Source organism: Tursiops truncatus, chromosome 14 (assembly GCF_011762595.2).
Source record: "Tursiops truncatus isolate mTurTru1 chromosome 14, mTurTru1.mat.Y, whole genome shotgun sequence".
In the NCBI taxonomy this organism is placed as follows: domain Eukaryota; kingdom Metazoa; phylum Chordata; class Mammalia; order Artiodactyla; family Delphinidae; genus Tursiops; species Tursiops truncatus.
Window position 1 is genome coordinate 9688038 of NC_047047.1, and position 26104 is coordinate 9714141.

Sequence of the window (26104 nt, forward strand, 5' to 3'; positions counted from 1 at the left end):
AGGTACAGAGGCAGCCTGAGAAGGCAAAGATTAACTCCAGGGGACAAGAAATCCATCTTGCAAGATAAACAAGAGTTTTTTACGCACACAGGAAGGTCAGGGCCTTCAAGTTCCCAGGAAGAGGGAGTGGAATGTCCACTACATGCACAGACACAGCGGCAGTGCTGAGCTGGACCATCAGAGCTGGGTGAGCCTGGGGTGAGGGCCAGACAGCGATGCAGCTGGACTTGGGACAGGGGTCAGACCTGCATTTAGAGTCTGGGCGGTCACATTCCAAGGGGTTTGGACTTTCTTCTGAGGGCAGTGAAGGATTTGGAGCCAGGGAGGGACAGAATCTTATCCACGACTGGCTGTCTGGCTCTGGGGACCTAGGTCCTGGGATTCCCAGTGATGAGGACCTGGGAGGTAGTACGGAGGAGACAAATTTCAGATTCATTCAGGACGTAGAGTGTCTGGGGATAGCGCTGAGGGGAGGCCAGGCTTTGGGGGTGGAGGGGAAGGCAGGAAAGAATACAAGTCTCCGGCAGCTGTGCGTTCAGCCACTGTATCGGCCAGCAGACCACGGTGGATTAAACAGACGGGGAGTCGGGCTTCCCTGGTGGCGCAGTGGTGGAGAGTCCGCCTGCCGATGCAGGGGACACGGGTTCGTGCCCCGGTCCGGGAAGATCCCACATGCCGCGGAGCGGCTGGGCCTGTGAGCCATGGCCGCTAAGCCTGCGCGTCCGGAGCCTGTGCTCCTCCACAGGAGAGGCCATGACAGTGAGAGGCCCGCGTACCACAAAAAACAACAAAAAACAACAACAAAAAAAACCAAACAGGGAGTCATCTTTCTCACATAATGAGAAAAAAGTCTGAGGAAAGAGGTGGCTATGTTTGTCCAACAGTCTTCAGTGTCTGGGCCGATGTCTTTGCCCTCTCCTTGTCAGTAGCCCGGCCATGGTGTTCTCGTTCACGGCAGGAAGGGGACATGGCTGAGCAGTGGGCATGGTGGTGACTGCCCAGCCCACCTCTTCACACTGATGGACACGCCCCCCTCCCCTCTGGAAACGACCTGATACCAATGATTGCCAATGATGGCTGATGTGGGAGACAAAGGCTCTGCCCTCTGGACTCAGGCAGGGTGTCCCTGCAGGGTGGCCAGCTCATCCACCAAGGCCTCGGCTGCAACCTCACTGCAGGCCACCTCCTCCCTCTGCCTGGTCCTGCGTCCTCCACCTGTCCCAGGTGCATCTCCCAAGAGCCCTCCCTGGTGAAGCTGCATGCACGCAGCTTCGGTCTCAGAGTCTGTCCCCGGGGAAACTCAATCTCAGACAACCAGTGATGTCTGACCCCTTTATCCGGAGGGAAAAATGTTTCCCCAGTCTGTACCCCACCCTCCACTGGAGCAGACCTCTGCTTCTCTCTCAGTAGCCAGAATCGAGCCCCAGCTGCAAGGCAGCTTGGGTACATTGCTGCTGTTAGCAGTAGCTGGATCCTGCCAGCAAAGGGGGAGCCAGACATGGGTGAGGGAACCCTGACTGTCACACGCGCTTAACTTAACAACTCGGCGCTAACGCGAAAGCGAGAAGAAAGTGTGATTCAGGGATGCACAACCTTCCTGGGATGACATTCTGCATGTTTTGATAAACTGGGCCATATTTTTCTGTTTCCTGTGCTTTGAGAACGTCTCCTTACAGGGAAGGGTCAAGACAAGGAAGAAAACTTGGAGAAACCCTGGGACTTTGAGCTATGACTTGATACTGCGGCGCTCTGGATGTGAGATCCAGATGTCTTCCTCTCTGTAAGGTAAGGATGCACCGCCTCTGAGGGGGCTGATACAGGGAGGGGGGCTGGTGCAGAGGCCTGGGGGGCGGGGCTGGGAGCGGAAGGATGGGCCAGAGATGACCCTCCTCGCTTGAACCCTGCAGGAGATGCAGCCAAAGGCCCTGGAGCAAGGGTGTAAGTGGGGGACTGGGGCCAATGGGACACTTTAAAGTGGGCAGAAACCAGTGTGCTTCCTGGATGCCCTGGTGGATAAGTTAGAATAAAAGAGGTGTCTAGGTGAGGTCTTTTTTTTTTTTTTAAAGTAGACAACGTATATTTGGGTCTTGTTTTCTGATCTACTCCCACAATCCCTGCCTTTTATTTGGTGCATTTAAACCATGAACATTCACAATGATTATTGATATAGTTCCATCAATATACTGTATTTTTTTTTACATCTTTATTGGAGTATAATTGCTTTACAATGGTGTGTTAGTTTCTGCTTTATAACAAAGTGAATCAGTTATACATATACATATGTTCCCATATCTCTTCCCTCTTGCGTCTCCCTCCCTCCCACCCTCCCTATCCCACCCCTCCAGGCTGTCACAAAGCACTGAGCTGATCTCCTTGTGCTATGCGGCTGCTTCCCACTAGCTATCTATTTTACGTTTGGTAGTGTATATATGTCCACGCCACTCTCTCGCTTTGTCACAGCTTACCCTTCCCGCTCCCCATATCCTCAAGTCCATTCTCTAGTAGGTCTGTGTCTTTATTCCCGTCTTACCCCTAGGTTCTTCATGACATTTTTTTTTCTTAAATTCCATATATATGTGTTAGCATACGGTATTTGTCTTTCTCTTTCTGACTTACTTCACTCTGTATGACAGACTCTAGGTCCATCCACCTCATTACAAATAGCTCAATTTCGTTTCTTTTTATGGCTGAGTAATATTCCATTGTATATATGTGCCACATCTTCTTTATCCATTCATCCGATGATGGACACTTAGGTTGTTTCCATCTCCTGGCTATTGTAAATAGAGCTGCATTGAACATTTTGGTACATGATTCTTTTTGAATTATGGTTTTCTCAGGGTATATGCCCAGTAGTGGGATTGCTGGGTCATATGGTAGTTCTATTTGTAGTTTTTTAAGGAACCTCCATAGGTGGGGTCTTGACTCACCCCAGGTGCTTAATCACTACCTCTAACATTTCTTCTCTGATAAGACACACACACAGAGGAGATAGAGGGTCTTACACGCCCGTTCCAGATTTGTATGCAGAGATCAATCCCAACACAGTCAGGCTGAGTAGGTCGGTACGAGTTCCCGGGAGTAAAGTCTCTGTGCAGGGGAGGTCCAGCGTCACCATGGAAATGTCACCCACAGCCTCCACCCCCCGGCCCACGAGTTGCTGAGAGGTGATGGGCCAGCTTCTGTGTAATGACCAGGCTAGGACAGAGGCAGGGACATGCAGCTTTGGAGATGGCTGACCGAGGGACAGGAGTGCTGGGAATAAGACTCGTCATCTTCTGGTGTCCCAGGATGCACCGGGTCCCACCCAGGAGAATCTAGCAGCAGAACGTGGGGTGTGAGCTCTGCAGATGTCGGGGGACGTCGGCACTGCTCCCCCACTGCTCATCACGTTGATCAAGGGCTGCCTGAGGTCCTCCATGGTCAACGTCCAGCTATCACTGAGTTGTGCTCCCCGGCAAATCCCTAACGGGAAGGTCAGTGACAGATTTGGGGGCAGGAGGGGGCAGGAGGGTGAGGGTAACACCCTGTCAACTAGGGATTTTCCATTCCTGCTGAGGTAGACCCCAGAGCTAATATGTTGTTTATTTTTCAAATTTTAATGGTTTTTTTTTTTTTCTTATCTCATTTAAAGATCACAGCCCAGTTATTGGTCAAAGCAGAACTTGGGCTGTCTGGACAAAGCTGGCAATCAAACCTGCTACCGACTTGTTCAGCCAGGGCCATAGAGCGCAGCTGGCAGGACCCTGCATCCCAATGCCCGTGGCCCCAGTGCCCAGCATGGCCTTGAGGCTCAGGACAAGGTTGTGGGATTGAGGCAGGAGATAGATGGGCCCCAGGCTGAGCTCCAAAATGGCAGGAGTGAGAGAGGAGCTGAGCCCCGCCCAGATAAGAGATAGAGACCACATATTCCTTGTTCTTGAGGTCAAGGAGACCTTCCCGACTATACGTGCTCAGGAGGTCCCAAAGGGAGTGATGTCAACCTAGCTATACTCCTCTTTGCTAGAATCCATCTTGGCTAAGAGATGCATGCGCACACATGGGAGGACCCTGAGATAAACCAAATATGGACACAGAACCAGGCAGAGCAAGATCATTGGCCAAAGGAAACCTGGAACAAATGCCCCATGTAAGTGATTCAAACTACCCTGAGGGCGCAACTCTCTCTCTCTGTGCCTATCCACACGTACTCTTTTTCTTCCTAATAAACACTTTACTTGTTTTGCTACTTTCTCTCTTTGTGGGAATTCATTTCTGCAACGCCCAAGGGCCAGGGGCCTTGTCACTGGCCATCGTGGTCTCGAGGCTAGGATTCAGCGTTCTCGCCGCCTCGGCCTGACTTCAATCTCTGGCTGGGGAACCGAAACCCTGCTTTAAGCCGCTGCAGGCTGAGGCCACCTGAGATCAGGGTGTCTTAGTCTGAGCTCCCCTGAAGCCCACCCTGAGGCAAGGATGTCGGTGCAGGATCCAGGGAGCCCCATGGGAAAGCAGGGGCTCCCTGGATCCTGCTGGGTGAGGGCCACCCAGCAAAGCCCAGCCTGGCTTGGCCCAGGGGGTGCGTCCCTCTGCTGGGGGCTCTGAGGAGTCTGGTAGGCTGCCTCGGGTCTTCCCCACAGAAGATGAGAGCTGGGGAGAGTCCTAGAGAGAGAGGACAGCCGTCCTGAAGGAAGGAAGGTGGCCGGGAGCTGCAGCAGCTGCAGGTGAACTAGGGGGTGCCGGGGCTCAGGGCTGGGTCCACAGTGTGTGCCCAGTGGGTGGGGGGCCTTGCAATGTGATGGGAGGACAGGACAGCACCCCATGAAGGAGAGCAGGGACATGAGGGAGAGGGCTGGGTGAGGGGTCTTCTCCTGCCCCCCCAGGCCTCTGCACCCCCCAGCCCTGGCCAGGGCATCCCTGACTTTGCTTAAGCTGCATGAGTTTGGTTTCTGGAACTTGCACCCAAACTATTCTTACTGAAGTGGAAATGACACTACAAACCGGAGCTCTGGAGACAGTCTCAGTGTCCCTGTGTAGCTGCCCTAGAAGCAGGGCCCGGTGGGCTGGGCCGGAAAACCCGCCACGGGGTGCTTTCTGTGTAATTGCTGTCGGGACCTGTCACATGGTGGCCGGTTCCAGTGCGGACACCACGAAACCGACCAACTCCAGGCTTTTGACTGTACAAATGACTTCTACTTGGATGTGGTTACTCAGTAAATACTTAACAATGACCATCTCAGATAGCCACCAGGCAAGAACGTGAGAGATGAACGGTGGCTTTTCAAGCTATGGGGGCGATTAGGAAGTGAGCAGGGAATGAAGCCAGAGTTTTCTCTCCAGTGACTTCCCCTCCTGCCTCCCCCTCCCCTTCAGGAGCAGAAAAGAGTCAATACAAAACTGTAAGCCCTAGAATAGGCTAAGACAAGTCCCTTGCACATAATAATTTATTTCATTTCAAAATGGCATCGGGTCCACGCAGTTAAGGGGCTGAGCCCTGACTCAACGTTAGAGATTGAGGCCAAGCAGCTGGAACCCCAGCACAGGGACAGAAACGCCAGATGGCAAGCCTACTTTTGAAAAACATTTACTTGGGAATCCAGCACCTCGATTGTACACTTCTCTGTGCCTTTTCTTTGAGAATGGCCCCGAAGTGCAAATGCATTTGCATGTCCTGGCCCCTGGGCGCCCTTCACTGCAGGAGGCTGGCTGGGTGGTTCCAGGCCCCTCCCAGCTGGACCACTCAGGGATGCATGGGAAACAGTAGGAACCCTGGGATGGGTCCTTTCCGGCCTCATCGATGTCCCACGTGTGACAGGAGCCCAGAGGAGAATCCTGGCATGTAATGTCCTGCCGGCTTCCTTGATGGTCTTTTCTGAGGGACAGGGTGACTCCCAGTCCTTAGGGGGTGGGGTCCGGAGGCCTGACCCAGGCGTCCTGCAGCCCTGCAGTTCTCTGAGCAGAGCGGCCTGACTTATAGTTACAGAGAAGCGGGTTACACCCTTCCCTCCCTGACCCCTCCTCCCCTCCCCCAGGTCTTGCTGTGTAAAAATTTTCTAGAACCAATCGCTTATTTCCCCCACAAATCTACCCTCAAAGCTGATTTTACACAGATTTCCCTTGGCTCCCAAAGCTGGGGAGGAAAGGGGAGGGCATGTGAATGGGGGTCGGGCAGCGTGGGAGGGGGCATTGGGTTTGGACCACTGCTGAGAAGCAGAGACAGGACCACGGGACAGGAACAAGGTCTATGGGTCTTCAGATCTGAAAGCGTTGACAGCACCATTTCGATATTAAGAAAATTATGAAGGTTCCCATAGACCTGCTGTGGGGAATCTCGTTGCTGAGGCCCAAACAGGCCTGATGATGGTAGACCTTGAATTTTCAGTAGTGAGGGCTTACAGATGTTAGTTTTCTAGAAGAGCGAGGTTCATTGTCAGATAATTCCAAGAGACAGTTACTTTCCCAGGCAAAACAAAACAAAACGAAACAAAACAAAACAACAAAGCCCTCCTCCCAGCTTTTTCATATTCATCACAATGAATTAAAATGTCCGAACAGATCTGCCCAGCATGCGATTTCATCACTCGTTCTGAAAAGATGGTCTGTTGATCCAGTGATGTCATCGTTGAGCTTCTGTTTATCACGCAGATGGCACATGTTGAAAACCTCTTTGGGGAGCTGATACTCCAGGCTTCAAAACAGCATTTCCCATGCCGGCCCAGCTCCCTGCTCCTTCAGTGGTAATAGATGCTGAAGGCGTGGAGGATGTAGAGCAGGGAGGTGATGAAGGCAAACAACTGGAAGAGTCCGGGAGTTACTTCCTTAGGGATGCCCGCTCCCAGCCCACAGAGGCCCTTAGCTGCTGGGAGGCCCTTGTTCTGACCCTGCCTCATCCCCTCCCTGCCCCAGCCCTGCCTGGCTTAAGGGCGGCAACCACTGGCCAGCCTCTCCATCCTCCTTGAAACACTCCATCCCCATGTTCCACTGTGCAGCGTCCCTCTCATCTGCAGACGTGTGCTCCTCTACCTGGCCATAAAGTGGGTCCATCTCCATCCCTGCCCTGGACACTGTCCCCCTCTTCTCTCTCTCTGTGTGTCTCTCTCTCTTGCTGTCTGGTTCTGGGCACTCTCCCCTCACCCACCTTCAGCCACTGTCTGTGCTCTGATGACAAGTTTCACTCACTGGTCCAGAAATCATATCTGCGCACCCACCTCTCAGCCCCTCAGAGCCTCAGAGGCCCCACGACCTCTCTGTGGTCCAAACTGAACTCCTGGGATTTCCTCACAAGCTCAGTCGGCCCCAGGACCCTCATCTCATCCAGCTACCCAAGCCACAAACCTGTGATCCCTCCCACCCCTCCCTCCCCAGGGGTCCCTCCCCAACCCGCCACGTCCAAAGCCATCCCCAGAGTCGCCCAACTGCACTGCCTGAAGATGTCCTGGCCCAGCAGACGACTCCAGCCTCACTTCAACCCCCGTCCAATCACACTCTGTTCCATTCATTCATTCATCCAACAAATATCTTGCAAGCACCTGTTGTGCTTCAAGAGCAACTGTGGCAATAATGCTGAACAAAATTCAGAAATTCCTGTCCTCCTAGAGCTTACATTTTAGTGGCAGAAGCGGAAAATCAGCAAGATAAACCAGTAGAGTGGTATGGAAGGTGGGGCTAAGCGCGCAGGAGAAAACAAAGCAGGAAGGGGACTGGGAGGGGAACGGCCTCACCCAGAAGGAGGCCAAGGCGAGAGCGGGTCCATAGGCAGCAAGGAGACTGATGTGGCTGGAACAGCAGAGCAAGGGCGAGCAGCCGGGCTGCGGGGTGCGGTGGTGCCGGGCCAGGAACGGGAGGAAGCAGACAGGCCGGAAAGGCAGCCAAAGTCCCCTGAGGCCTCCCTCGTGGGTCACCTCGTGGGTCACCTCATCCTTCTTACAGTGGGGTCAGCACCCTGCGCCACACCCCTTCCTCCTGCTGCCTGATCCCTGTGGGAGTCCCCGACTGACACAGGACCTTTCCGGTCACAGCGACAGGTGGGGGTGGACTGGGACCCAGCCTGGGTATTAGACCTTCCTGGGAAGGTGTAAGGAAGGTTAGGCGGCTCCAGAGGTGAAATTCCCCAGCTGTGAGCCAGCTGCCACGTGAGGGCGCCATCCCACCAAGAGAGGAAGGAGGCTGCCTCGCAGGGACTGGAAAGGCCGGGCCCTGCTGGCCTAGAGTCTCCGGTCCCAGTGGACCTAAAGTCCAGGGGTCCTGCTCGTCCCATGGCTCGCCTGGACCACCTTGCCTCGGATTCCATCAGCCAATATGTTAGCCTGTGCACGTCTGTCATTGACATAAAAGGACACGGGAACTTGAGCCATGCTGAGGAATTCCGGCTCCGTTCCAGCAGCCATGGGAGTCACTGAGGAATTTGCAATAAGAGATGTGTATTTTGGAAAATTTACGTTTTGGAAAAGCATATTCTGAGGGTAGCGTAGTGGGTGTAAGGGGGCAAGAAAACCAGAGACGAGAGATGACACCTGAACTTGGGCTTGGTACCCTGCGAGCTTGGGCACAGCTGATTGCGTGCGCATGTGTGTGCGTGCACACACAGACACAGACACACACACACACACCCCTCCTCCTATCCTGCAAGGCTCCTTCTGCCTGAGGGCTCAGGAACATCTGTTCTGCGGGAGACAGAATTAAGCCTCATGCATTTCCCTCCATGGTGGCAGCTGTCATGTTCTTGTCCAGCACTCACCGAGGCTGCAGTGTTTATGTAGTAGTTTTTCAGGTTCTTGTCCTCAGACACGATCGTGGCATGTACTTGTAAGACGGCGGCACTCATGTACAGGATGCCAGTGGTCCCGTGGTACAGGCTGTCCTGGAAAGAGGGAGCAGAGGCCGTGGCCACAGTCACGCGGATACGCGAGCAGGTAACTCTTTCCTCTTTGACTACGTAGCTGGGAAGAGGGGGCAAAAGAGACTAGCTTGCTCCCGAAACTCCTGCTTTTTTCTTTTGCAGTGTTTCTAATGAAATTTCTATGTGGTGAACAATAGTGGATTAATATACTGCAATAATAATACCAGTATGGACATCCATTTATTGAGTGCTTCTTCCCAGCCAAGATCTAGGCTAAGCCTTTTCCCCATTTATCTCATTTAACCTTGTCAACTATGAGGTCGGTACCATTTATCGTTCGTGCCATTCTGAGGAAAGAGAAGTTCAAGGTTAAAGTCAGTGAATAAAAGCTGAGCCAGGATTTGAGCCCAGGCCACGTTAACACCAAGCCTGTGCTCCTAACCATTAGTGTTATGAAGACCTGCTGTGTGCTGGGTGCTGTCCTAACAATATACACATGTGTCATTTCATCTTCACAGCTAATTTCATAAGGCTGCTACTATTAACATCTCCACTTTACAGATGAGAAAACTGAGGCTTAGCTGACACATGGCAGAGTCAGGCTAATCTGACTCTAGATTTCAATTTTTGAACCTCTATGCTAAACTCTCAGCAGAGTTTTCAATACCACTAGGATGTCATAGTTATCAATTCTGGGAGAAATGTCATAATAGTTAAATCGGCATTTTGCAGCCCCTAAAGAATATTCATCAGTAGATGAAAGAAAGCATTAAGAAAAAGTTGATGGGGTATGGTTGTCACAGAGGGACAACCAGTCACTGTGTATGATGTGACTTGAAGCCACTTATGAAGCGTTCTTGCCAGAAAGGTTTAACCCATCTTCGGTTTAGCCTTTAGATGCTAACTTCCAGCTTACAGAAAATTCAGGGACTAGACGAGCAAATCAAATCACACCAGGAAGAAGCAAACAAACCCAAAATGTGGGACCTTCTACAGGACACCTGACCACCCAGTTTCTTCAGCAAGTCCCCGTCAGGGAGAATCATTCTAGATTAAAGGTACCCAAGAACCATCACTACCAAGTGCGAGTGGGCGTGGCGAGGACCCCGATTCAAACAGGCTAACTGCAAAAAGATGTTTCAGTTACAACGGGGGAAACCTGAATGTGACCTGCGTCTTTGATGATACCAAGGAATTATTGTTAACTTTATGTAAGCGTGATAATATAAGAAAATTTGTGTATTTTTTGGAGGTATACTGACGTGTCTGGAATGGAATGACATGATGTTTGGGGTTTGCTTTAAAATTCTTCAGGGGGAAAAAATAAAGGCTAGGTGAAGCAAGGGTGATAAAATCTTGAAAATTCTGGAATCTGGGTTATGGTTACATGAGGTCCATAAAATAACCCTCCCTACTTTTTGTATATGTTTTGACTTGTTCAATATAGAAAAAATTTCAGTGGTTATCGAGATGATGGGATGAAAAAAATTTAACAACGTAATATTAAACGAAAGACTCTACATCCAAGATTATTGGTTCAGTGCGATTTATACATTTTGCATAAAATTTGCCGGGAATATGGAAGAATGAATTGTGATAGGTGATTGTGGTAGGGTCTTGAGATTGGGGTGAGTCTTTTTCTATAGCCTTTCCTTCAATGCTGCTCCAATGATTTGACCATAAATTAAATCTAGAGGGAAAACGCTTCCAGATGCACTTGCTGCAGGAGCAGACGGGCCATGGATATTCCCTAATGAGGGAGGCAATGGGGGGAATACAGTGAAGGATGGACTATGGCAGAGGGAAGCTTTCATTCCGACCTAATAGTAAACACATTCAAACAAAAAGTCGGGGTTCCCTAGGGCAGGGGTCCCCAGCCCCTGTTAGGAACCGGGCCTCACAGCAGGAGGTGAGGGGCGGGGGGGAGTGAGCAAAGATTCATCTGCCGCTCCCGATTGCTCCCCGCCGCTCCCCATTGCTCCCCACCGCTCCCCATCTCTCCCATTACCGCCTGAACCATTGCTCGTATCACCGCCTGAAGCACCCGCCCACCCCCACCCTGGTCCGTGGAAAAATTGACTTCCATAAAACCGGTCCCTGGTGCCAAAAAGGTTGGGGACCGCTGCCCTAGGGGCCCAGGCCAGGAAAGGTCTCTGGTTCTCCTTCCCGCCCAGAAGGCCTGTCGTCCTCACCACACCTAGGACGTTGGCCTGGGAGGAGCCTGAGGGCCTGGGTCACTCTCACTTGTTCTTACCAGGATTTTCCAGGACTCGAATCTTTTGTAAAATCCGAACACATAAGACAAGAGGAACATCAGGGAGATGAGGAATGAGGTGAGCGAGACGTACATCACCCATCCTTGTAGCAGTGGGTTTGCTACCTGGGTGGCGGCCACCAGGATCCAGACCCAGCACCCAAATATCTGTAAGAGAAAACCACAGAAGAAGGGGCTTTATTGGCTGGTGTGGGGCACGTTTCCCTTTGCAGGTCACCTCTCTCCTCCTCTGGCTCTGGTTAAACGCTCTTCAGGTGGAGTTAGGTGGGATTCAAGAGGGAAATGGGGATGGAAGGCTGGCCCCTGAGTCAGAGTAAATTTTGTTAGGAAATACACCTGGTTAACACAGAAGTTTCCAATGGAAGGACTTGGCTAAAGTTGGGCTGTGGATGTGTCTTCTTGGCCCAAACAGTGTTGGCATATAGAGTTTTTGAAACATTTCTTCGTAAGTTGCCAACATTTAAAACGGGATATTTCACACGAAAAATTCAGATTTCAGACATTTTCTTGAGAAATCCATAGTTCTGGCCACAGTGAACCCATTTCCCAGGCCAGAGTAGCCTGAAACCAGTTGGGACTGGCTCTTTAAAAAGGACCTGGAGTTCTCAGTGGGTCACATCCCCAACCTTCCCAATCCCTATGCCATTGTGTGGCACATTCCCGGTTGCTCACTTGCACTGTGGAATACTCTTCTCCTTCTGGCTCCCTTCATCCACCGACAGTACCTGCCTGGCCCTGTGGACGTTTGGTTTGGAGCCTCCTGGGTATAGTATCTGACGCCCTGGAGTCAGTTACCAGTTGGGCAATACAGTTCCATTTAAATCACCTCTCAACTCTGTCTAGCCACTTATTATCCCTTTGGCGGAAAAGCCAAAATTTTTGCTGTTGCCTTGGGCTCTGCATGTGTTTGCTTTGGGGCTGGGCTTGCAGCCATGTTGGTGAGCCCAGGGAGGAACTAAATGTCCACCAGACAGCACATTCAGTTAGAGGCCTGGAGGACAAGGGTTTACAGGCACATGAACACCAAGGAATTTTGTTCTTGGTTTGTCTCCTCTCCTTCCTGACCCTCCTTAGAATGTCCTGGCGAGTCTCCTGGGTTCCCCCTTGTTACATCTGTGCTTTTAAGCACCACACGGGCTGGCGATCCCAGGAACCCAGTGCAGGGCATTTGTCTCTCTGCAGCCTTCAGCCCTGCATGCCCGCTTGGTGTCTCTACTTGGACATCTCTCTGCACTTGTATGACCACTGAGAGCAAGTACCTCATTACAATTTGCACCCTAGGCACCCCACTTGCCTCACCCCACTCCTGGCCCTCCCCCTCAAGCTTTTCAAGTCTAACAGGGACAAAATCTGAACTCATTGCCATTCCCCAATTCCTTCAAAACCCTCATCAGCACCTCCTGAGAATGATCCTTCTGAGGAAGAGAGTTTGGGATTGGGAACGAGTGTGCAGTGGCCTCCAAAGATATGATAATGTTCTATTTCTTTCACTTCATAGAAGGTACATGGGAGTATATCTTTTATTAAGTAATATAGTAATTCTGAAAAAGAAGAATTTGTTGGACTATGAGACCACTGAAGATTCGGAGTGATGGGAAACAGGGAGCCAAGGATGTCTCTTGGGTTTGTGGTTTGGAGGATTCACACTACTAGATTTTAAAAAATTTTTCTCTAAAGTTACAGCACTCAAAATAGTTGTCAGTGCAGGTGACTCACATTTCTGTCCATCTCAGGAGAAAGCTCATCCCCTTCCCTAGTTCTATTGCCTTTCCACACAAATTTTATTTAAAATTTTTTTTACTTAAAACAATTTTTTTATTTTACTTTTTGGCTGTGTTGGGTCTTCTTTGCTGCTCACGGGCTTTCTCTAGTTGTGGCGAGTGGGGGCTACTCTTCGTTGCGGTGCGTGGGCTTCTCTTTGCCGTGGCTTCTCTTGTTGCGGAACATGAGCTCTAGGTATGCGGGCTTCATTAGTTGTGGCACGCGGGCTCAGTGGTTGTGGCTTGCGGGCTTAGCTGCTCCACGGCAAGTGGGATCTTCCTGGACCAGGGTTAGAAGCTGTGTCCCCTGCATTGGCAGGTGGATTCTTAACCACTGCACCACCAGGGAAGTCACTCACATAAATTTTAGAATCAGGTTGTCAATATCTACAATATGTATCTGATGGGATTTCGATTGTGTTAAATCTATAGATCAATTTGGGGAGACTTGAAATCTTTACTATGATGAGTCTTCCAGTCCATGAACATGGTATGCCTCTCCAATGATTAAGATGTTCTTTGACTTCTTTTATCAACGTTTTGTAGTTTTTAGCATACAGATACTGTACACATTTTCTTATAGTTACACGTAAGTATTTTATTTTGGGGGAGCTATTGTAAATAGTGTTGTTTTTTAAAATTTCCATTTCCCAGTTTTTCCTTGCTAGCAGATAGAAATATGATTGACTTTTTATTTGTCAATATTGTATCCTGCAACTTGCTAAACTCACGTATTACTTTAAGGAGGGTTTTGGTTTTTCAGGGGGAGGATGTTATTTGGTAGGTTCCTTGGGATTTTCTATGTGTCTCATTAGATTTTAATCTTTATGATTACTAATAATATTGATTCTATTTTCATATGTTTCATGTATTTCTTCTTCTGTGAAATTTTTTATTGTTGTTTTTTAATTGGTTACATATTTCCTACAGGTGTGTTTTTTTTTAATTGATTCATAGGAATTCTTCCTAATAGTGTGGATCTCATTAACTATTATAAATATGGCAGATATATTCTGCCAGCATATGTCTCTCACATTTTTTTCTGTTTTGTTATACTTGTTCATTTGTTTTATTTTTTAGATTCCACATATAAATGAAATCATACAGTATTTGTCTTTCTCTGCCTTATTTCACTAAGAATAATACCCTCCAGGTCCACCCATGTTGTCACAGATGACAATATTTTATTCCTTTTTATGGCTGAGTAATATTCCATTGTGTGTATATACCACATCTTCTTTATCCATTCATCTGTTGATGGACATTCAGGTTGCTTCCATATCTTGGCTGCTATAAATAGCACTGCTATGAACACTGAGGTGCATATATCTTCTTGATTAGTGTTTTTGCTTTCTTTGGATAAACACCCAGGAGTGGAATTGCTGGATCATATAGTAGTTCTATTTTTAATTATTTGAAGAACCTCCATATTGTTTTCCATAGTGGCTGCACCAATTTATGTCTCACATTTTATGATGTCTTTTGGTGAACTGAGTTCTTGATTTTAAAGTAATTGAATATGTTAATCTTTTCTTTTATAGACTGTGCTTTTTCAGTCAAGTTTAAGATCACCTTAAGAAATGAAGATATTCTTGCATCTCAGATATTCTTCTGGGATCACTTTCTTTCTTCCTGCAATACAACTGTTAGTAGTTTCTTTAGGAAAGGTCAGATGGCAGCAGTCAGTTTGTCAGAAAACTGTCCTTATTTCCCCCCTGACAATTGTTTCCTTAGAAGGTATTTTCCCATGGTGTTCTACATCTTTCCATAATATTCCATTTTGCTCCAGCTTCATTGCTGCTGTGGAATCTGTCTTAGGTATATGGATGCTTTTAGAGTCTTCTTGCTGTCTCTGGTGTTCTGCAGTTTGTGCAATAATGGTACAGGGCGTTGAGGTGTTGCGTATCTTTTCATTAATTTTGCTTGGTATTTATTTTATATTCAATATCTGATGATTCCATTGTCTTTGTCTTGGTAGCCTGATTCTCTAGTTTGTGGCTTCTGTTAACTTTCATTCCTGTTCACTTTTTCCCTCCCATGTTTATTGAAGTTTGATTGTGATCACAACTGTGGGTGTAGCTCAGTTCTGAATGATGCTCTTGGAGACTTTCTGGATAAACAACTCCACTTACTTTTGTCCAGCTCGGCTGAAAGATATGCAGCTTTCAGGTCCTGCTTTTCTTGGACTAGAGTTCTCATCTTACAAATAAACAGTAAGGTTCCCACTGCCATTGTCCTGGAGAGGAAAAGTACGTTTGAATTTATGGAGAATTCTCAGGTTCTTCTGAAGAGAAAGGCACCAGGAGGAGAAGCCAGAATAGACCAGAGAGTTCACAACAAGTCACAGCTTCCTAGGCTCTTGTAGGGCTGGGCAACACCCCCGGAAGCCTGGCCGCCTCTGAAAGCACCAGCTCTGGGAGCACATCTCCCCAGACCTCAACAAACAATCTCCAAGTGAATTTTGGAAGTCCTAGGCTGGGCCTGGGACTGCCAGTGAGTGAGCCAGGGCTGCCCTGTCCTGAGGAGGGAGCGATGCAGGATGAGAGCCGCTGTCCCCAGGCTCTTGCCTGTTGATCCCAGTGACGGGGGCGCTGATGCTTCAGGGAGGTGCCAGGGCTTGGCTTGTGGGTACCTGCCAAGCACCTTCCCCACCAAGCCATGGGAAGTGCGTAAAGATGCTGGCCCACCGCCGGTACCCGAACAATGCTGGCTATTAGCAGGAATAGCATTCGGGAGTTAGTGACTGCACCAGAACCTGTAAAATTTTAGTCTCACTTGAGACCTCCGAGGACAGAGAACGGTCTGTGCCATTCACCGCTGTATTCCTAGTTCCCAGCACAGGGCCTGGAACAAAGTAGGTGGGAAGGGTATCAAAGAGCATTCTTTCAACTGACTCAGTGATAAGCCCACCACTGCCTCACATTCACTAGGGGCTTTACAGTTTATAAAATGCACTCACTCAGACGGCCTCATTTCTGTACAGCAATTCTCACTCCCTTGGGCTTTTCTAAGACCAGACAGCTGCCACTTGACACCTGCCGCCACTTACTGGCAGCTCACCTGTGCCAGGCCCGGGGGAGCGGGCGAGTGTGCCTCAGCCCCAGCCGGCCTGTCAGTGCTGGCAAAGGGGTCCCCGCCCAGCTCCTGCCATCAGAGGCCACCCTGGGCAGACACTGCTGCATGCATGCAGTCTATATGTCCCCACTTCATTCTCACCACGGTCTGTGAGGTGCTGCTGCCCTGGAGGGGACTGAGGTCTGAGGCCACGCAGGGCACAGGGTAGGGCGCCTGTGCTGTCTTGCCCCACAACCAGATTTCACACCCTAGAGGTAGGGCCTCCGAGCATTTGGGGATCTACTCAAATTGCACGGGAATCTTCTTGGCGTAAAGGTTGCATAATCCATAAGCAACGTTACAAAGAGGAATGTGATTTACTTTTTATTTCCACACCCTCTACCTTCTGAACAGTTGAAGGGACCGGGGCCAAGGACAAACTCCAGGTGAACTGAAACCCGGTGGAGTTTGTTATCCTGTTTCTGTCTCAAGCAGCCTGGGTTGGATTCGTTACAAGGAAGGCAATTTCGAGTATTTGTCTTGACTTTTTTTTTTTAATTTATATTTAGCTTTCCAAATTTTCTTTGGCAACCTAAACTGCTGTCTCCTTTTAATCCTCATTTTATATTTCTCAAGAGCAGGAGATATTTTTAGATGTCTGGGGCTGGCCTTCAACTCGGAAGAATATTTTATTAGAGGCAGACATTTTGAGCAAGTGTATTTCAAATACAATTCTGGCCATTTCTTAAGCCTCTTCCTTAAGAACAAACACAGATTACTCATCTATGCATTTTCTTTTTTTTTTTGTTTTTGCGGTACGCGGGCCTCTCACTGTTGTGGCCTCTCCCGTTGCGGAACACAGGCTCCGGACGCGCAGGCTCAGCGGCCATGGCTCACGGGCCCAGCCGCTCCGTGGCATGTGGGATCTTCCCGCACCGGGGCACGAACCCGCGTCCCCTGCATCGGCAGGCGGACTCTCAACCACTGCGCCACCAGGGAAGCCCCATCTATGCATTTTCTAAAGGCTGAACCTAAGCTGGAAAGGATCACTTAAGGGAGGACAGAGCTTAACAAGAAGTTTATTAATTACTCATTCTTCTCTAGAACATGGAGAATAGCTCCCTCACGTTTAGAGAGCTGGTTAAAGAACTAGAGGATGAGAACTGGGGTAACAGCACCCAGATGGGAGCGATGGCTGATTCCAGGTCTAGGGTGAGAAGTTGGGCATGATACCTCATCACAGCAGATAGCAAAGGCTTCTGGGGTTAGGTCAGAAGGATTCAGAAGGCTCCTGCTGGCCAAAGATGGGACAATTTGACCTCTAAATAAATATAATAACTACTATGGGATTGGACTGTATCAACCAAGTCGCGAGTCATGAGTTGAAAATGATACTCTTTAAAAAGCCCTACTTTGGTCACTTTTGGAGGATGTTTATTATTTTGGAAGGCAGCTATGGTCACCACTATACCGCCAATAATTATTATTTTGAAAAACGCTTAACAAAGGAAAAGAACTAAGTCAAAAATATGGCATAAGGGTAAGGAGCTTCTAAAATACCTGGATTCCTGAGTCTTAACCCTCAGAGCAGCACCCTGAGTCTTGCTACTCCTGGAACCATCCGGGGACTTTGAGGAAGCCCCAAGGTCTGGATCCTGCCCCAGAGATTCTGATGGAACTAGTGAGGGAGGCTGCATTGTTAAAAGATCCCCAGGTGATGCAGCCAGGACTGAGAACCCCCAAAGCCCCTCTCTTTGCTTCCAGGCTCATCCACTTCAGTTCATGAGACAGGAAGCATCAATGTTCCCAGATTCGAATCCTACCTCTGCCTATTGGGCAGGTTATTTAACTCATCCATGTGTCCATGTCCTGGTCCATCAAACAGAGGAGGTGGGGATGGCTTCTCTCTCCTGGTTTCCGTCGAAATTAGATGAGTTTCTCTGGGACAGGGTGAGTGTTGAGTAACCATTTGTGGCCATGTTATTAGCTATAATGAGATTGGAGGGAATCTTCCCTGAGAAAGACCCAGAAGTGGGAAACTCCAAGGCCAGCCTTCCTGAGGGATGGGAAGTTCACTTCTGTCAGAGCTGGAAGACCCATCAGTGGGGTGAGTGAGAACATTTAGCAGGCACAGGCCCTTTTACGGAGTTGATGAAAGTTTTGGTCACCTAGAAAAATGTACCAATGTACGTGCACGATTTTTGTCTACAAATCTTGGGACTCACAGACCCTCAAAGCCCACCTGCAGCCCCCAGGTTGAAGTCAGTTGCCAACGCCATCGCCAGGTTAAATAACGGTGCTGTCAGCCAATCTCCTATTTTGACAATATTGATCAAGACATTAAATGCACATATGGTTCGACCCAGTGATTTCACTTTTTGGAATTTGTCCTATAAATAATGCACGTGCACAAAATGATGAATGTATAAGGTTGTTTATTAAAGCCTTGCTGCAGAAATAGAGACACAGATGTAGAGAACAAACGTATGGACACCAAGGGGGGGAAAGTGATGTCGGGGGTGGTGGTGGTGGGATGAATTGGGAGATTGGGATTGGCATATGTATACACTAATATGTGTAAAATAGATAACTAATAAGAACCTACTGTATAAAAAATAAATAAGATAAAATTTAAAAATTCAACCCCCCTCCCCCCAAAAAAGCCTCGCTGGCTACAGCAAGATAAAGAAACATCCCAAGTGTTCATTCAGATGGGGCTAGTGAAAACGATTATGTCTGCACAATGGAACACTCAGCAGCCATCAAAAAGAATGAAAACTCTGTATACCAAAATGAAACAAACTCTAAGAACTGTACAAGGCAGAGACCAGCGTGCCCAGTGTGCTATGATTTATATAGAAAAAGAAGAAAATGTATGTGTGTGCGCTTGTGTATTATGTGTATTCGTTTGTAGGTGCACAGAATGTTTCTGGAATGAGACTCCATAAACCAATCAGTGCCCTGGCCTCCTGGGAGGAAAATTTCTTGGCTCAGGGACAGGGTTGGGAAGGTTTAAACTAATCCAAATCACCAACATATACACTGAAAAAGCAAGAAGAAAGACGCTGTGCTGGATGATGGATGCTCGTTTCAAAAGTCGAAAGATTTTGTAGCAACGTGGATGGACCTAGAGATTGTCACACTGAGTGAAGTAAGTCAGAGAAAGACAAATATCGTATGATACCGCTTATATGTGGAATCTAAAAAAATGGTACAGATGAACTTATTTACAAAACAGAAACAGAGTCACAGATGTAGAAAACAAACTTATGGTTAGCAGGGGTGAAAGGAGGAGAGGGATAAACTGGGAGATTGGGAGTGACATACACACACTATTATATATAAAATAGATAACTAATAAGGACAGCACAGGGAACTCTACTCAATACTCAGTAATGACCTATATGGGAAAAGAATCTAAAAAAATTTTAAAAAAGAGTGTATATAGGTATATGTATAACTGATTCACTTTGCTGTACACCTGAAACTAACACAATATTGTAAATCAACTATACTCCAATAAAAATTTAAAAAAAAGATTTTGAATGGGAGAGACAAAAAGAGAATTGCCTTTCCTTTGGGGAGAACTGCCTTTTCTTTGATCTGTACACCTGGACAGAGCAGCAGAGAGCTGAGGGGCCTCCGAAGGGCCCATGCAGGGGCTGGGCTGCCACAGGGCAGCGAACTTCACACCTGAGAGCTTCTGAAGACAGAGCTGCCCTAGGGATGACCCCATGTGAAGGGGGTAGGAGGAGCCGGAAGACACCTGGCTCAGGTCTGTACCTGGGCTCCTGGCCGCACCTGGCAGGTGTGGTCCAGGTGGGGCAGACCAGGTGCTGAGACCCGGGAGGAGATGCTGGCGATACTACAGGTGATACTACAGGTGGCAGGTTTTTCTGCATAGCTGGGAGGTATTTCAGCCTGGCTGGTCCACTCACCACCAGCACTGCATTCCTTTTCTTACCACTTGCCTTAATCTTCATGAAGCGTTCACGGCCCCTCCTTCCCTTTCCTGGTACTCGGGTGAACACAGACTGTACCACGAAGCCTCAGAAACTGCAGGCTGGGAGGAAAAGGCCTGACTCAAGACGGGGAGGCCCAGGAGGTCAGCAGTGCCAAGTGCACTGGGGGCTCCCACCTATTCTGATGGCCCGGGAGGAACGGGCTTCGTGAAGGACAAGTTCTGGCCTTGTCCACGGTGGGAACCAGAACTCCCTGAGGGCTCCCTCTGATGCTGAGGTGTCTCGAGATGAAGAAAATGATTGTCCCTCACATTCAGGTGTCCATGGCCCACGTTGTGTGAGTCCAGGGTCTTTTGGCCATTGCTTACCCCCCTCCCCTTTAAAAAAAACTGTGGTAAAATACACTGAACAAAATTTATCATTTAAACCATTTTTAAGTGTACAGTTAAAATGGTTAGTTACTTAATAAATGGTTACTTAATACAGTGGTATTAAGTGCATTCATGTCGTTGTGTAACCATCTCCACCATCCATCCATCTCCAGAATACTTTTCATCTGGCAAAGCTCACACCCTGCACCCATTCAACAATAACTTACTACTTCCCCCCTCCCCCAGCCCCTGGCAACCATCCTTCTTTCGTCCCTATAAGTGTGACTCCTCTAAGTACCTCATATGTGTGGAATCACAGAGTATTTGTTCTTTTGTGTCTGACTTATTTCACTCAGCGTATCGTCCTCAAGGTTCATCCCTGTTATCAGAATTTCCTTCCTTTTTAAGGCTGAATAATATTCCATTATACCATGTACCTATTTTGTTATCCACTCATCCATCGATGGACACGTGGGCTGCTTCCACCTTTTGGTTCTTGTGAGTAGTGCTACTGTGAACATGACGTACAACTACCTGTTTGATGCACCTCCTTTAAACGGGAAAAATAAGAGGAGATGCATCCAGGGGCTGCACTTTGGACCCCATCGGGCAGTTCTGGTGCAAATGCCCAAGAGACACAGCTCCTTTGAACAGAGCACCCCCTGTTTGTGCCACTGTGGCCAGAGCATGCGTCCCTCGGGAGTTTGGTACCGTCCACTCAAAATGCCTTAACTCCAGGGCGATTTTAATGGCTTAAACGGCATGCCAGGAATTAGATCTGTTATTATTTTTCAACCCTAATATTTTAAATTGATTGTAAAAATAATGTTAACAGCAAAGGAATTTTTTAGTATGTTTCTTCCCAGGCCTAGTGCTGGTGTATATACATTCTTTATAAAGTTGTAAATCATAGTGAACATACATTTTGTATCCAACTTTTCATATTTTTCTATTTTGCTACGTGGCTCAATAATACAGTCGATTCTTGTCGTTCAAGGTAGTTCTGTAAAGTTGCCCTCAGCACTGGCAAATTTAGTTGTGAATCGTGAAGCATTGCTCCTGGGAAAATACAGAGCTAGGTTCCTGTGAGATTGTGGTCACAATATTTTCATCAACTGATCAACACATAACTTTGTTTTATGTGTGTTTCTGTTTAAAGACACCTTATTTTAATATATACTGTTGATCCATTAACATTGAGCTCTCAGCCAACAGCTCTATAACTATAAGCTTATCTAACACGTATTTTCTACATTAAGGCAAATCACTGCCTTGTCAAACTTAGGAACACTGGAAATAAGTTCAGCAGAGGACTTGGGGCTATTTTAAATAGCAAAATCACCAACCAAAAGCACAAAAATATGCCTGACATGGCACTAAACAGACCTGGGAAAGGACCTTGTTTACAGTATGAGCTGTAAGAAGGCAGCTATCAACCTCAGGTTTACCGTGTGTGTCTCAAATTTGTGACTTAAAGGTTTTTCCACTCCGCACATGTCCTCAAATGACAGTGACAACACTGCAAGTATTGATTTGGGGGTTACACATACATTTTAGTAAGTGAATTTGCAAATGCAGAATCCATGAGTAATGAGGCCTGACTATACTTTCAATGCCACCGTTACATTCCATCAAGTTGATAAAACTTCATTTACTCAATGAGGCCCCAGGGCAAGGAGGTTGGATGTTTCTAGCTTTTCCCTGTTATAGATGATGACACAGTAAATAACACTGCAGAGATAGTTGTCTTTTTAAAATTCTTTCTGTGGAGTAAATTGCCCAGCTGGGCGTACTGGTGGGTGGCGTGGGGAGAGAGGGGATGCAGTGGGTGACTTTCCAACATGCGTTAGGTTCAACGCATCCCTTGGCTGGGACACATATGTGACTGCCCTGGCCAGTGAGATGCAAGCCTTCTGGGGACTCCTGGGAAGGGCTACTTCCTACCTCAGTGATGAGACAGTTCCACTCTTACTCTGGCCATGGCTGTGTCTGGTATTAGGCCTGGAGTGATGATGAAAAAGAGGAGAGAGAGAAGGAAAGATGGATGCCACAAGTGCACTGCCAAAGAACCAGCCCAGGCAGAGCCTGCCTAACTTCGGGCTTCCCGGGACGTGAGATTGTCTACTTCCCTTCTGCTGGAGCTGGTCTGAGCCAGCGACAGCTCTTGTCATAGCCCTGCTGAGGACGTGGGATGCGAGTCTGCACACACCGCCCCTCACCCCCTCACTGGCTCCCCGTGACCCCCAGGCCACACTCGGCCACCACCCAGCAGGCTCTGCCTGTGCCAGTCTCCCTGAGGCCCCTGCAGTGACCCCAGCATCGGGCCTTCCAAATGCGGGCTGAGATCTGTTAGTGGGTGTTGAAGTCCATCTAGTCACCACCAGCATTAAGAGGTTAAGTAGACTAGCAGCAACGTGGATGGACCTAGAGATTATCATACTAAGTGAAGGAAGTCAGAGAAAGACAAATACCATATGATATCACTTATATGTGGAATCTAAAAAATGATACAAATGAACTTACTACAAAACAGAAGCAGACTCACAGACATAGAAAGCAAACCTATGGTTACTAAAGGGGAAAAGGGGGGAGGGATAAATTAGGAGTTTGGGATTAACAGATACAACCTACTATATGTAAAACAGATAAACAACACGGACCTACTGTCTAGCACAGGAAACTATATTCAATACCTGTAATGACCTACAATGGAAAAGAATTTGAAAAAATATATACACGTATAACTGAATCACTTCGTTGTATACCCGAGACTAACACAACGTTGTAAATCAACTATACTTCAATAAAAAGTAGCTTGTTTTGAAAAAAAAGTTAAGTAGACTAGAAGAAAAAATACAGTGCATTGTCCACAGAAAGGGAAATACCGTTTCCTGAATCTTTTGTTTCAGTTACACACACACGCACACATACACACACACACACACACACACACACACACACACACACACACACGAAGTTGCCATGAAAATACATTTCTTCAGTGCATCACGGTCAGCTGTGGAAACCCCAGGTCTAGCCTGCCTCTGTCCCTCTCCACAGTCCCTCCCTGCACTGTGCCAGCGGGCAGACACTCAAAGCCCTGGCAGCTGCAGCAGCCGGAGCCCCATCCTGCGTCCTGGGGGGCCATGCTGAGGCCTGTGTGGGAAGCGTGAGCCATTGAGAGGGAGGGAGAGGGGACGGCGGGTTGTCAGACACGCGGGGGAGTCCTGGAACGTCCCCTATCTGCGGTGACGGCACTTAACATAAAGGCACGGCGGCCTCCACAGCTCGGGGGTTGGGGCCCAGCCTCTTCCAGGCCGCACCCCGCCCCTCCCCTGGCTGCAGGCCTCCCTGCGGGCAGCGCAGGGCCCCCAGTGCCCACGTGGGTCCTCTTTAGCACCCACGAGGCCACTCCCATCTCCACATCTGGGGCCCCCAGCCTGTGAGGATCTCTGGGCTGGCAGGTCACCTCTTCTGACCCGGGAGGAAACCGGTTCTGAGAGGCGGAGCGACTTCCCCGTGGGGGCGTGGCCGGCCCGGGCTGCCATCCCGGACCCCCAGGCCACCCAGGCCACTGGCATTGCGTGGAAGCGCTACGCTCCATAATTCAACCCAGGACCCTTCCATACACCAGCCGCTCCGTCCTGACTCCCCGAGTGAGAATTTTCTCTCTGTGGCTTTAAGGTGAGCAGGAAGTTGCTGGCCCAGGACCCTTGGCCTCCACGTGAGGACCCCTGTTTTATTAGGTCCACCCCAGGAACTATGGTGCGGGCCAGCGCTCCGCCCCCGGCAGAAGAAGTCATATCTGTACCCCTGGTACCCACAAGGGCTCGCAAGGCTGGGCTGGCCGCGCGCCAGGAAATCAGCCCCTGCCCTGGGGCGTGAGCCTGGGAGGGGCAGGATGCCGCTGGGAGGGGCTGGTGAGTCAGCGGCCAGGCCTCCTCTGCCTTCCTCCCCCCGCCCCCCCATCGGCTTCCTCCCCCCGACATCGGCTTCCTCCCCCCGACATCGGCTTCCTCCCCCAGGACCGCGCCCGCCCGTTCAGACACCCACCCCCACTGGACCCGCTTCTCATGGACTCAGCAGTCCAGGTTTACGATGTAACATAAACTAAGATAAAAAAAACCTTCTTATTCCTCTAAAGTCTAAAGGGCTTAAAAAAACAAAAACCTAAGTATTTTAGGGGCAAATTTGTTTCCTTTTTAAAAAAAATTTGAGCACCTTAGAAAAGTTAGAAAGTACAGAAAAGATATAAAGAAGCAGGATAAATACATCCCGCTCCCCCCAGTGGTCCCCATTTCCCAGGCCTCCCCCCTGGTCTCTCCCTCCTTGGCTCCCACTATGTTTATTAACCTTGGCTCCCTGCACATGTCCCCAGGAAGTCCCCAGATGAGCCCTGGAATTGGGCTCAGGGGAGGGCCCCACCTTCTCCTTCCCTCAGGAACCGCAGACATCCTGTGACTCGTGGCCATGTTCCTGCCCTTCACCAGGCACCGAGGACCCACTCACTCTAGTTCCAGTTGACTTGCTCAGCTTGCCCTTCCCCTGCTTGTCTAAGACCAGACCCTCGAGGGCAGGGACCAGACCAACTGTCACCTCCTCCAGGAAGCCTCTCCTGACTACTCCTCCCCAGTCCCTGAGCTCCTGGATGCAGGACTCTGACCTGTGGTCTTTGCGTCCCCGATGTGGGGCACGGAGCCTGGCATGAAGCAGGTGTGCAGCACGTGCTATTGATCCACTCAAGAGGCAGGTGGCAGCTTGCTGGACTCTCCCCTCCTGGCAGCGCATTCTCATCTTCCTGGGCCTGATTCCCACACAGGTGGCAGTACCTGACGCCTTCTGGGCCAGCCACTGGCCCAGCCACAGACTGGCATTTCTGCCAGGAGCCGGGACCACATGGGGACAAACACCCATCTGTTTCATCCTCACGCATTTCCTACTCCATCACCTCCTGGGCCCTAGAAATTCTCTAGGTCGGGAGCATCTCCCCTGGGAGAGCAGCTGGGCTTCCCTGGAAAGATTTTCCAACCCCCTTCCTCCTCCCCCGGCATGTAGGAAGGACTGGGCAAGAACGTGCTGTCGGAGAGGACGGTGTTCAAATAAACACACACACTCCCACTCCCACCCAGCATCACGTGGGCAGAGAGAGGGGCCAGGTGTCAGGGGGTGGAAATTGAAGCAGTAAGCAGTGCAGGTGCAGAGAAGCAAAGCTCAGAGAATCCCTCCAAGGGAAGGGGCTGGGGGGCGACGTAGCTGAAATAGGTCAAAGGACTCTGGAGCCCCAAACCCGTGATGTCCGGCCCCCGCTGGGTGGGGAGTCCACGGAGGCCCGGCTTTGGGGCCTACCTGGTACCTTCTGGGTCCAACCTGAGGCTGGAGGTTGGGGGCAACTGTGGGACATGGGCACCGGCCGACTCTGCTACAACAGGGCTGGGCTGAGATGGGGAAGGTCTGACCAGGTGGCGACAGCTGAGGGGCAGGCTGGCTGGCAGGTAGGGAAGGAAGCTGGCTGGGGAGAGGGGAGAGGGGTCAAGTCCAGGGAACCGGCCGTGGGGCTCCTCCACCCCGCCCTACTCTGGCCTGCTTCCCTACTCCGCCACTTGCCCTTCTGGACGAGACTCTAGCAGCCTCTCCTGCCTCCCACGGGGAAAGTTCCCCAGGTGGAGAGCACTTGGAAGCGCATTGGCAGAGGTGGAGCCTTCTTATCAGTGAGACTTCTTATCTGGGGCTCCCTCGGCCCAGCGGGACTCAGCGCGCTGGGCCCCTCCCTGGTTTCCTCTGCCCCGGGGCCCTGGTTATTCCCTTCAGGGCACCTGCCGGTTAAGAAAAGTCCTCCTGGCGGCTGACCTTCCAGCAGCAGCCTTGGT

At 49.5% G+C, this 26104-nt stretch overlaps 1 protein-coding gene across 8 annotated transcripts in view; it reads right to left on the reverse strand.

The window, feature by feature from the left end:
* Nucleotides 1-5402: 5402 nt before the first annotated feature.
* The window catches only part of LOC101328570 (nephrocystin-1), a 99410-nt gene continuing 78708 nt past the window's right edge, over nucleotides 5403-26104 (reverse strand). For 7 of the 8 annotated variants that reach the window (XM_073791107.1, XM_073791111.1, XM_073791110.1 and 4 more), the window contains 3 exons: nucleotides 11070-11237; nucleotides 8714-8836; nucleotides 5403-6770 (listed from right to left, as the gene is read on the reverse strand). In XM_073791107.1, coding sequence (XP_073647208.1) covers nucleotides 6708-6770; nucleotides 8714-8836; nucleotides 11070-11237 — 354 coding nt within the window. In that variant the 3' untranslated portion in view covers nucleotides 5403-6707. Of the gene's footprint in view, nucleotides 6771-8713; nucleotides 8916-11069; nucleotides 11238-26104 lie in introns of all 8 variants that reach the window. The other variant, XM_073791109.1, reaches the window with a different exon arrangement.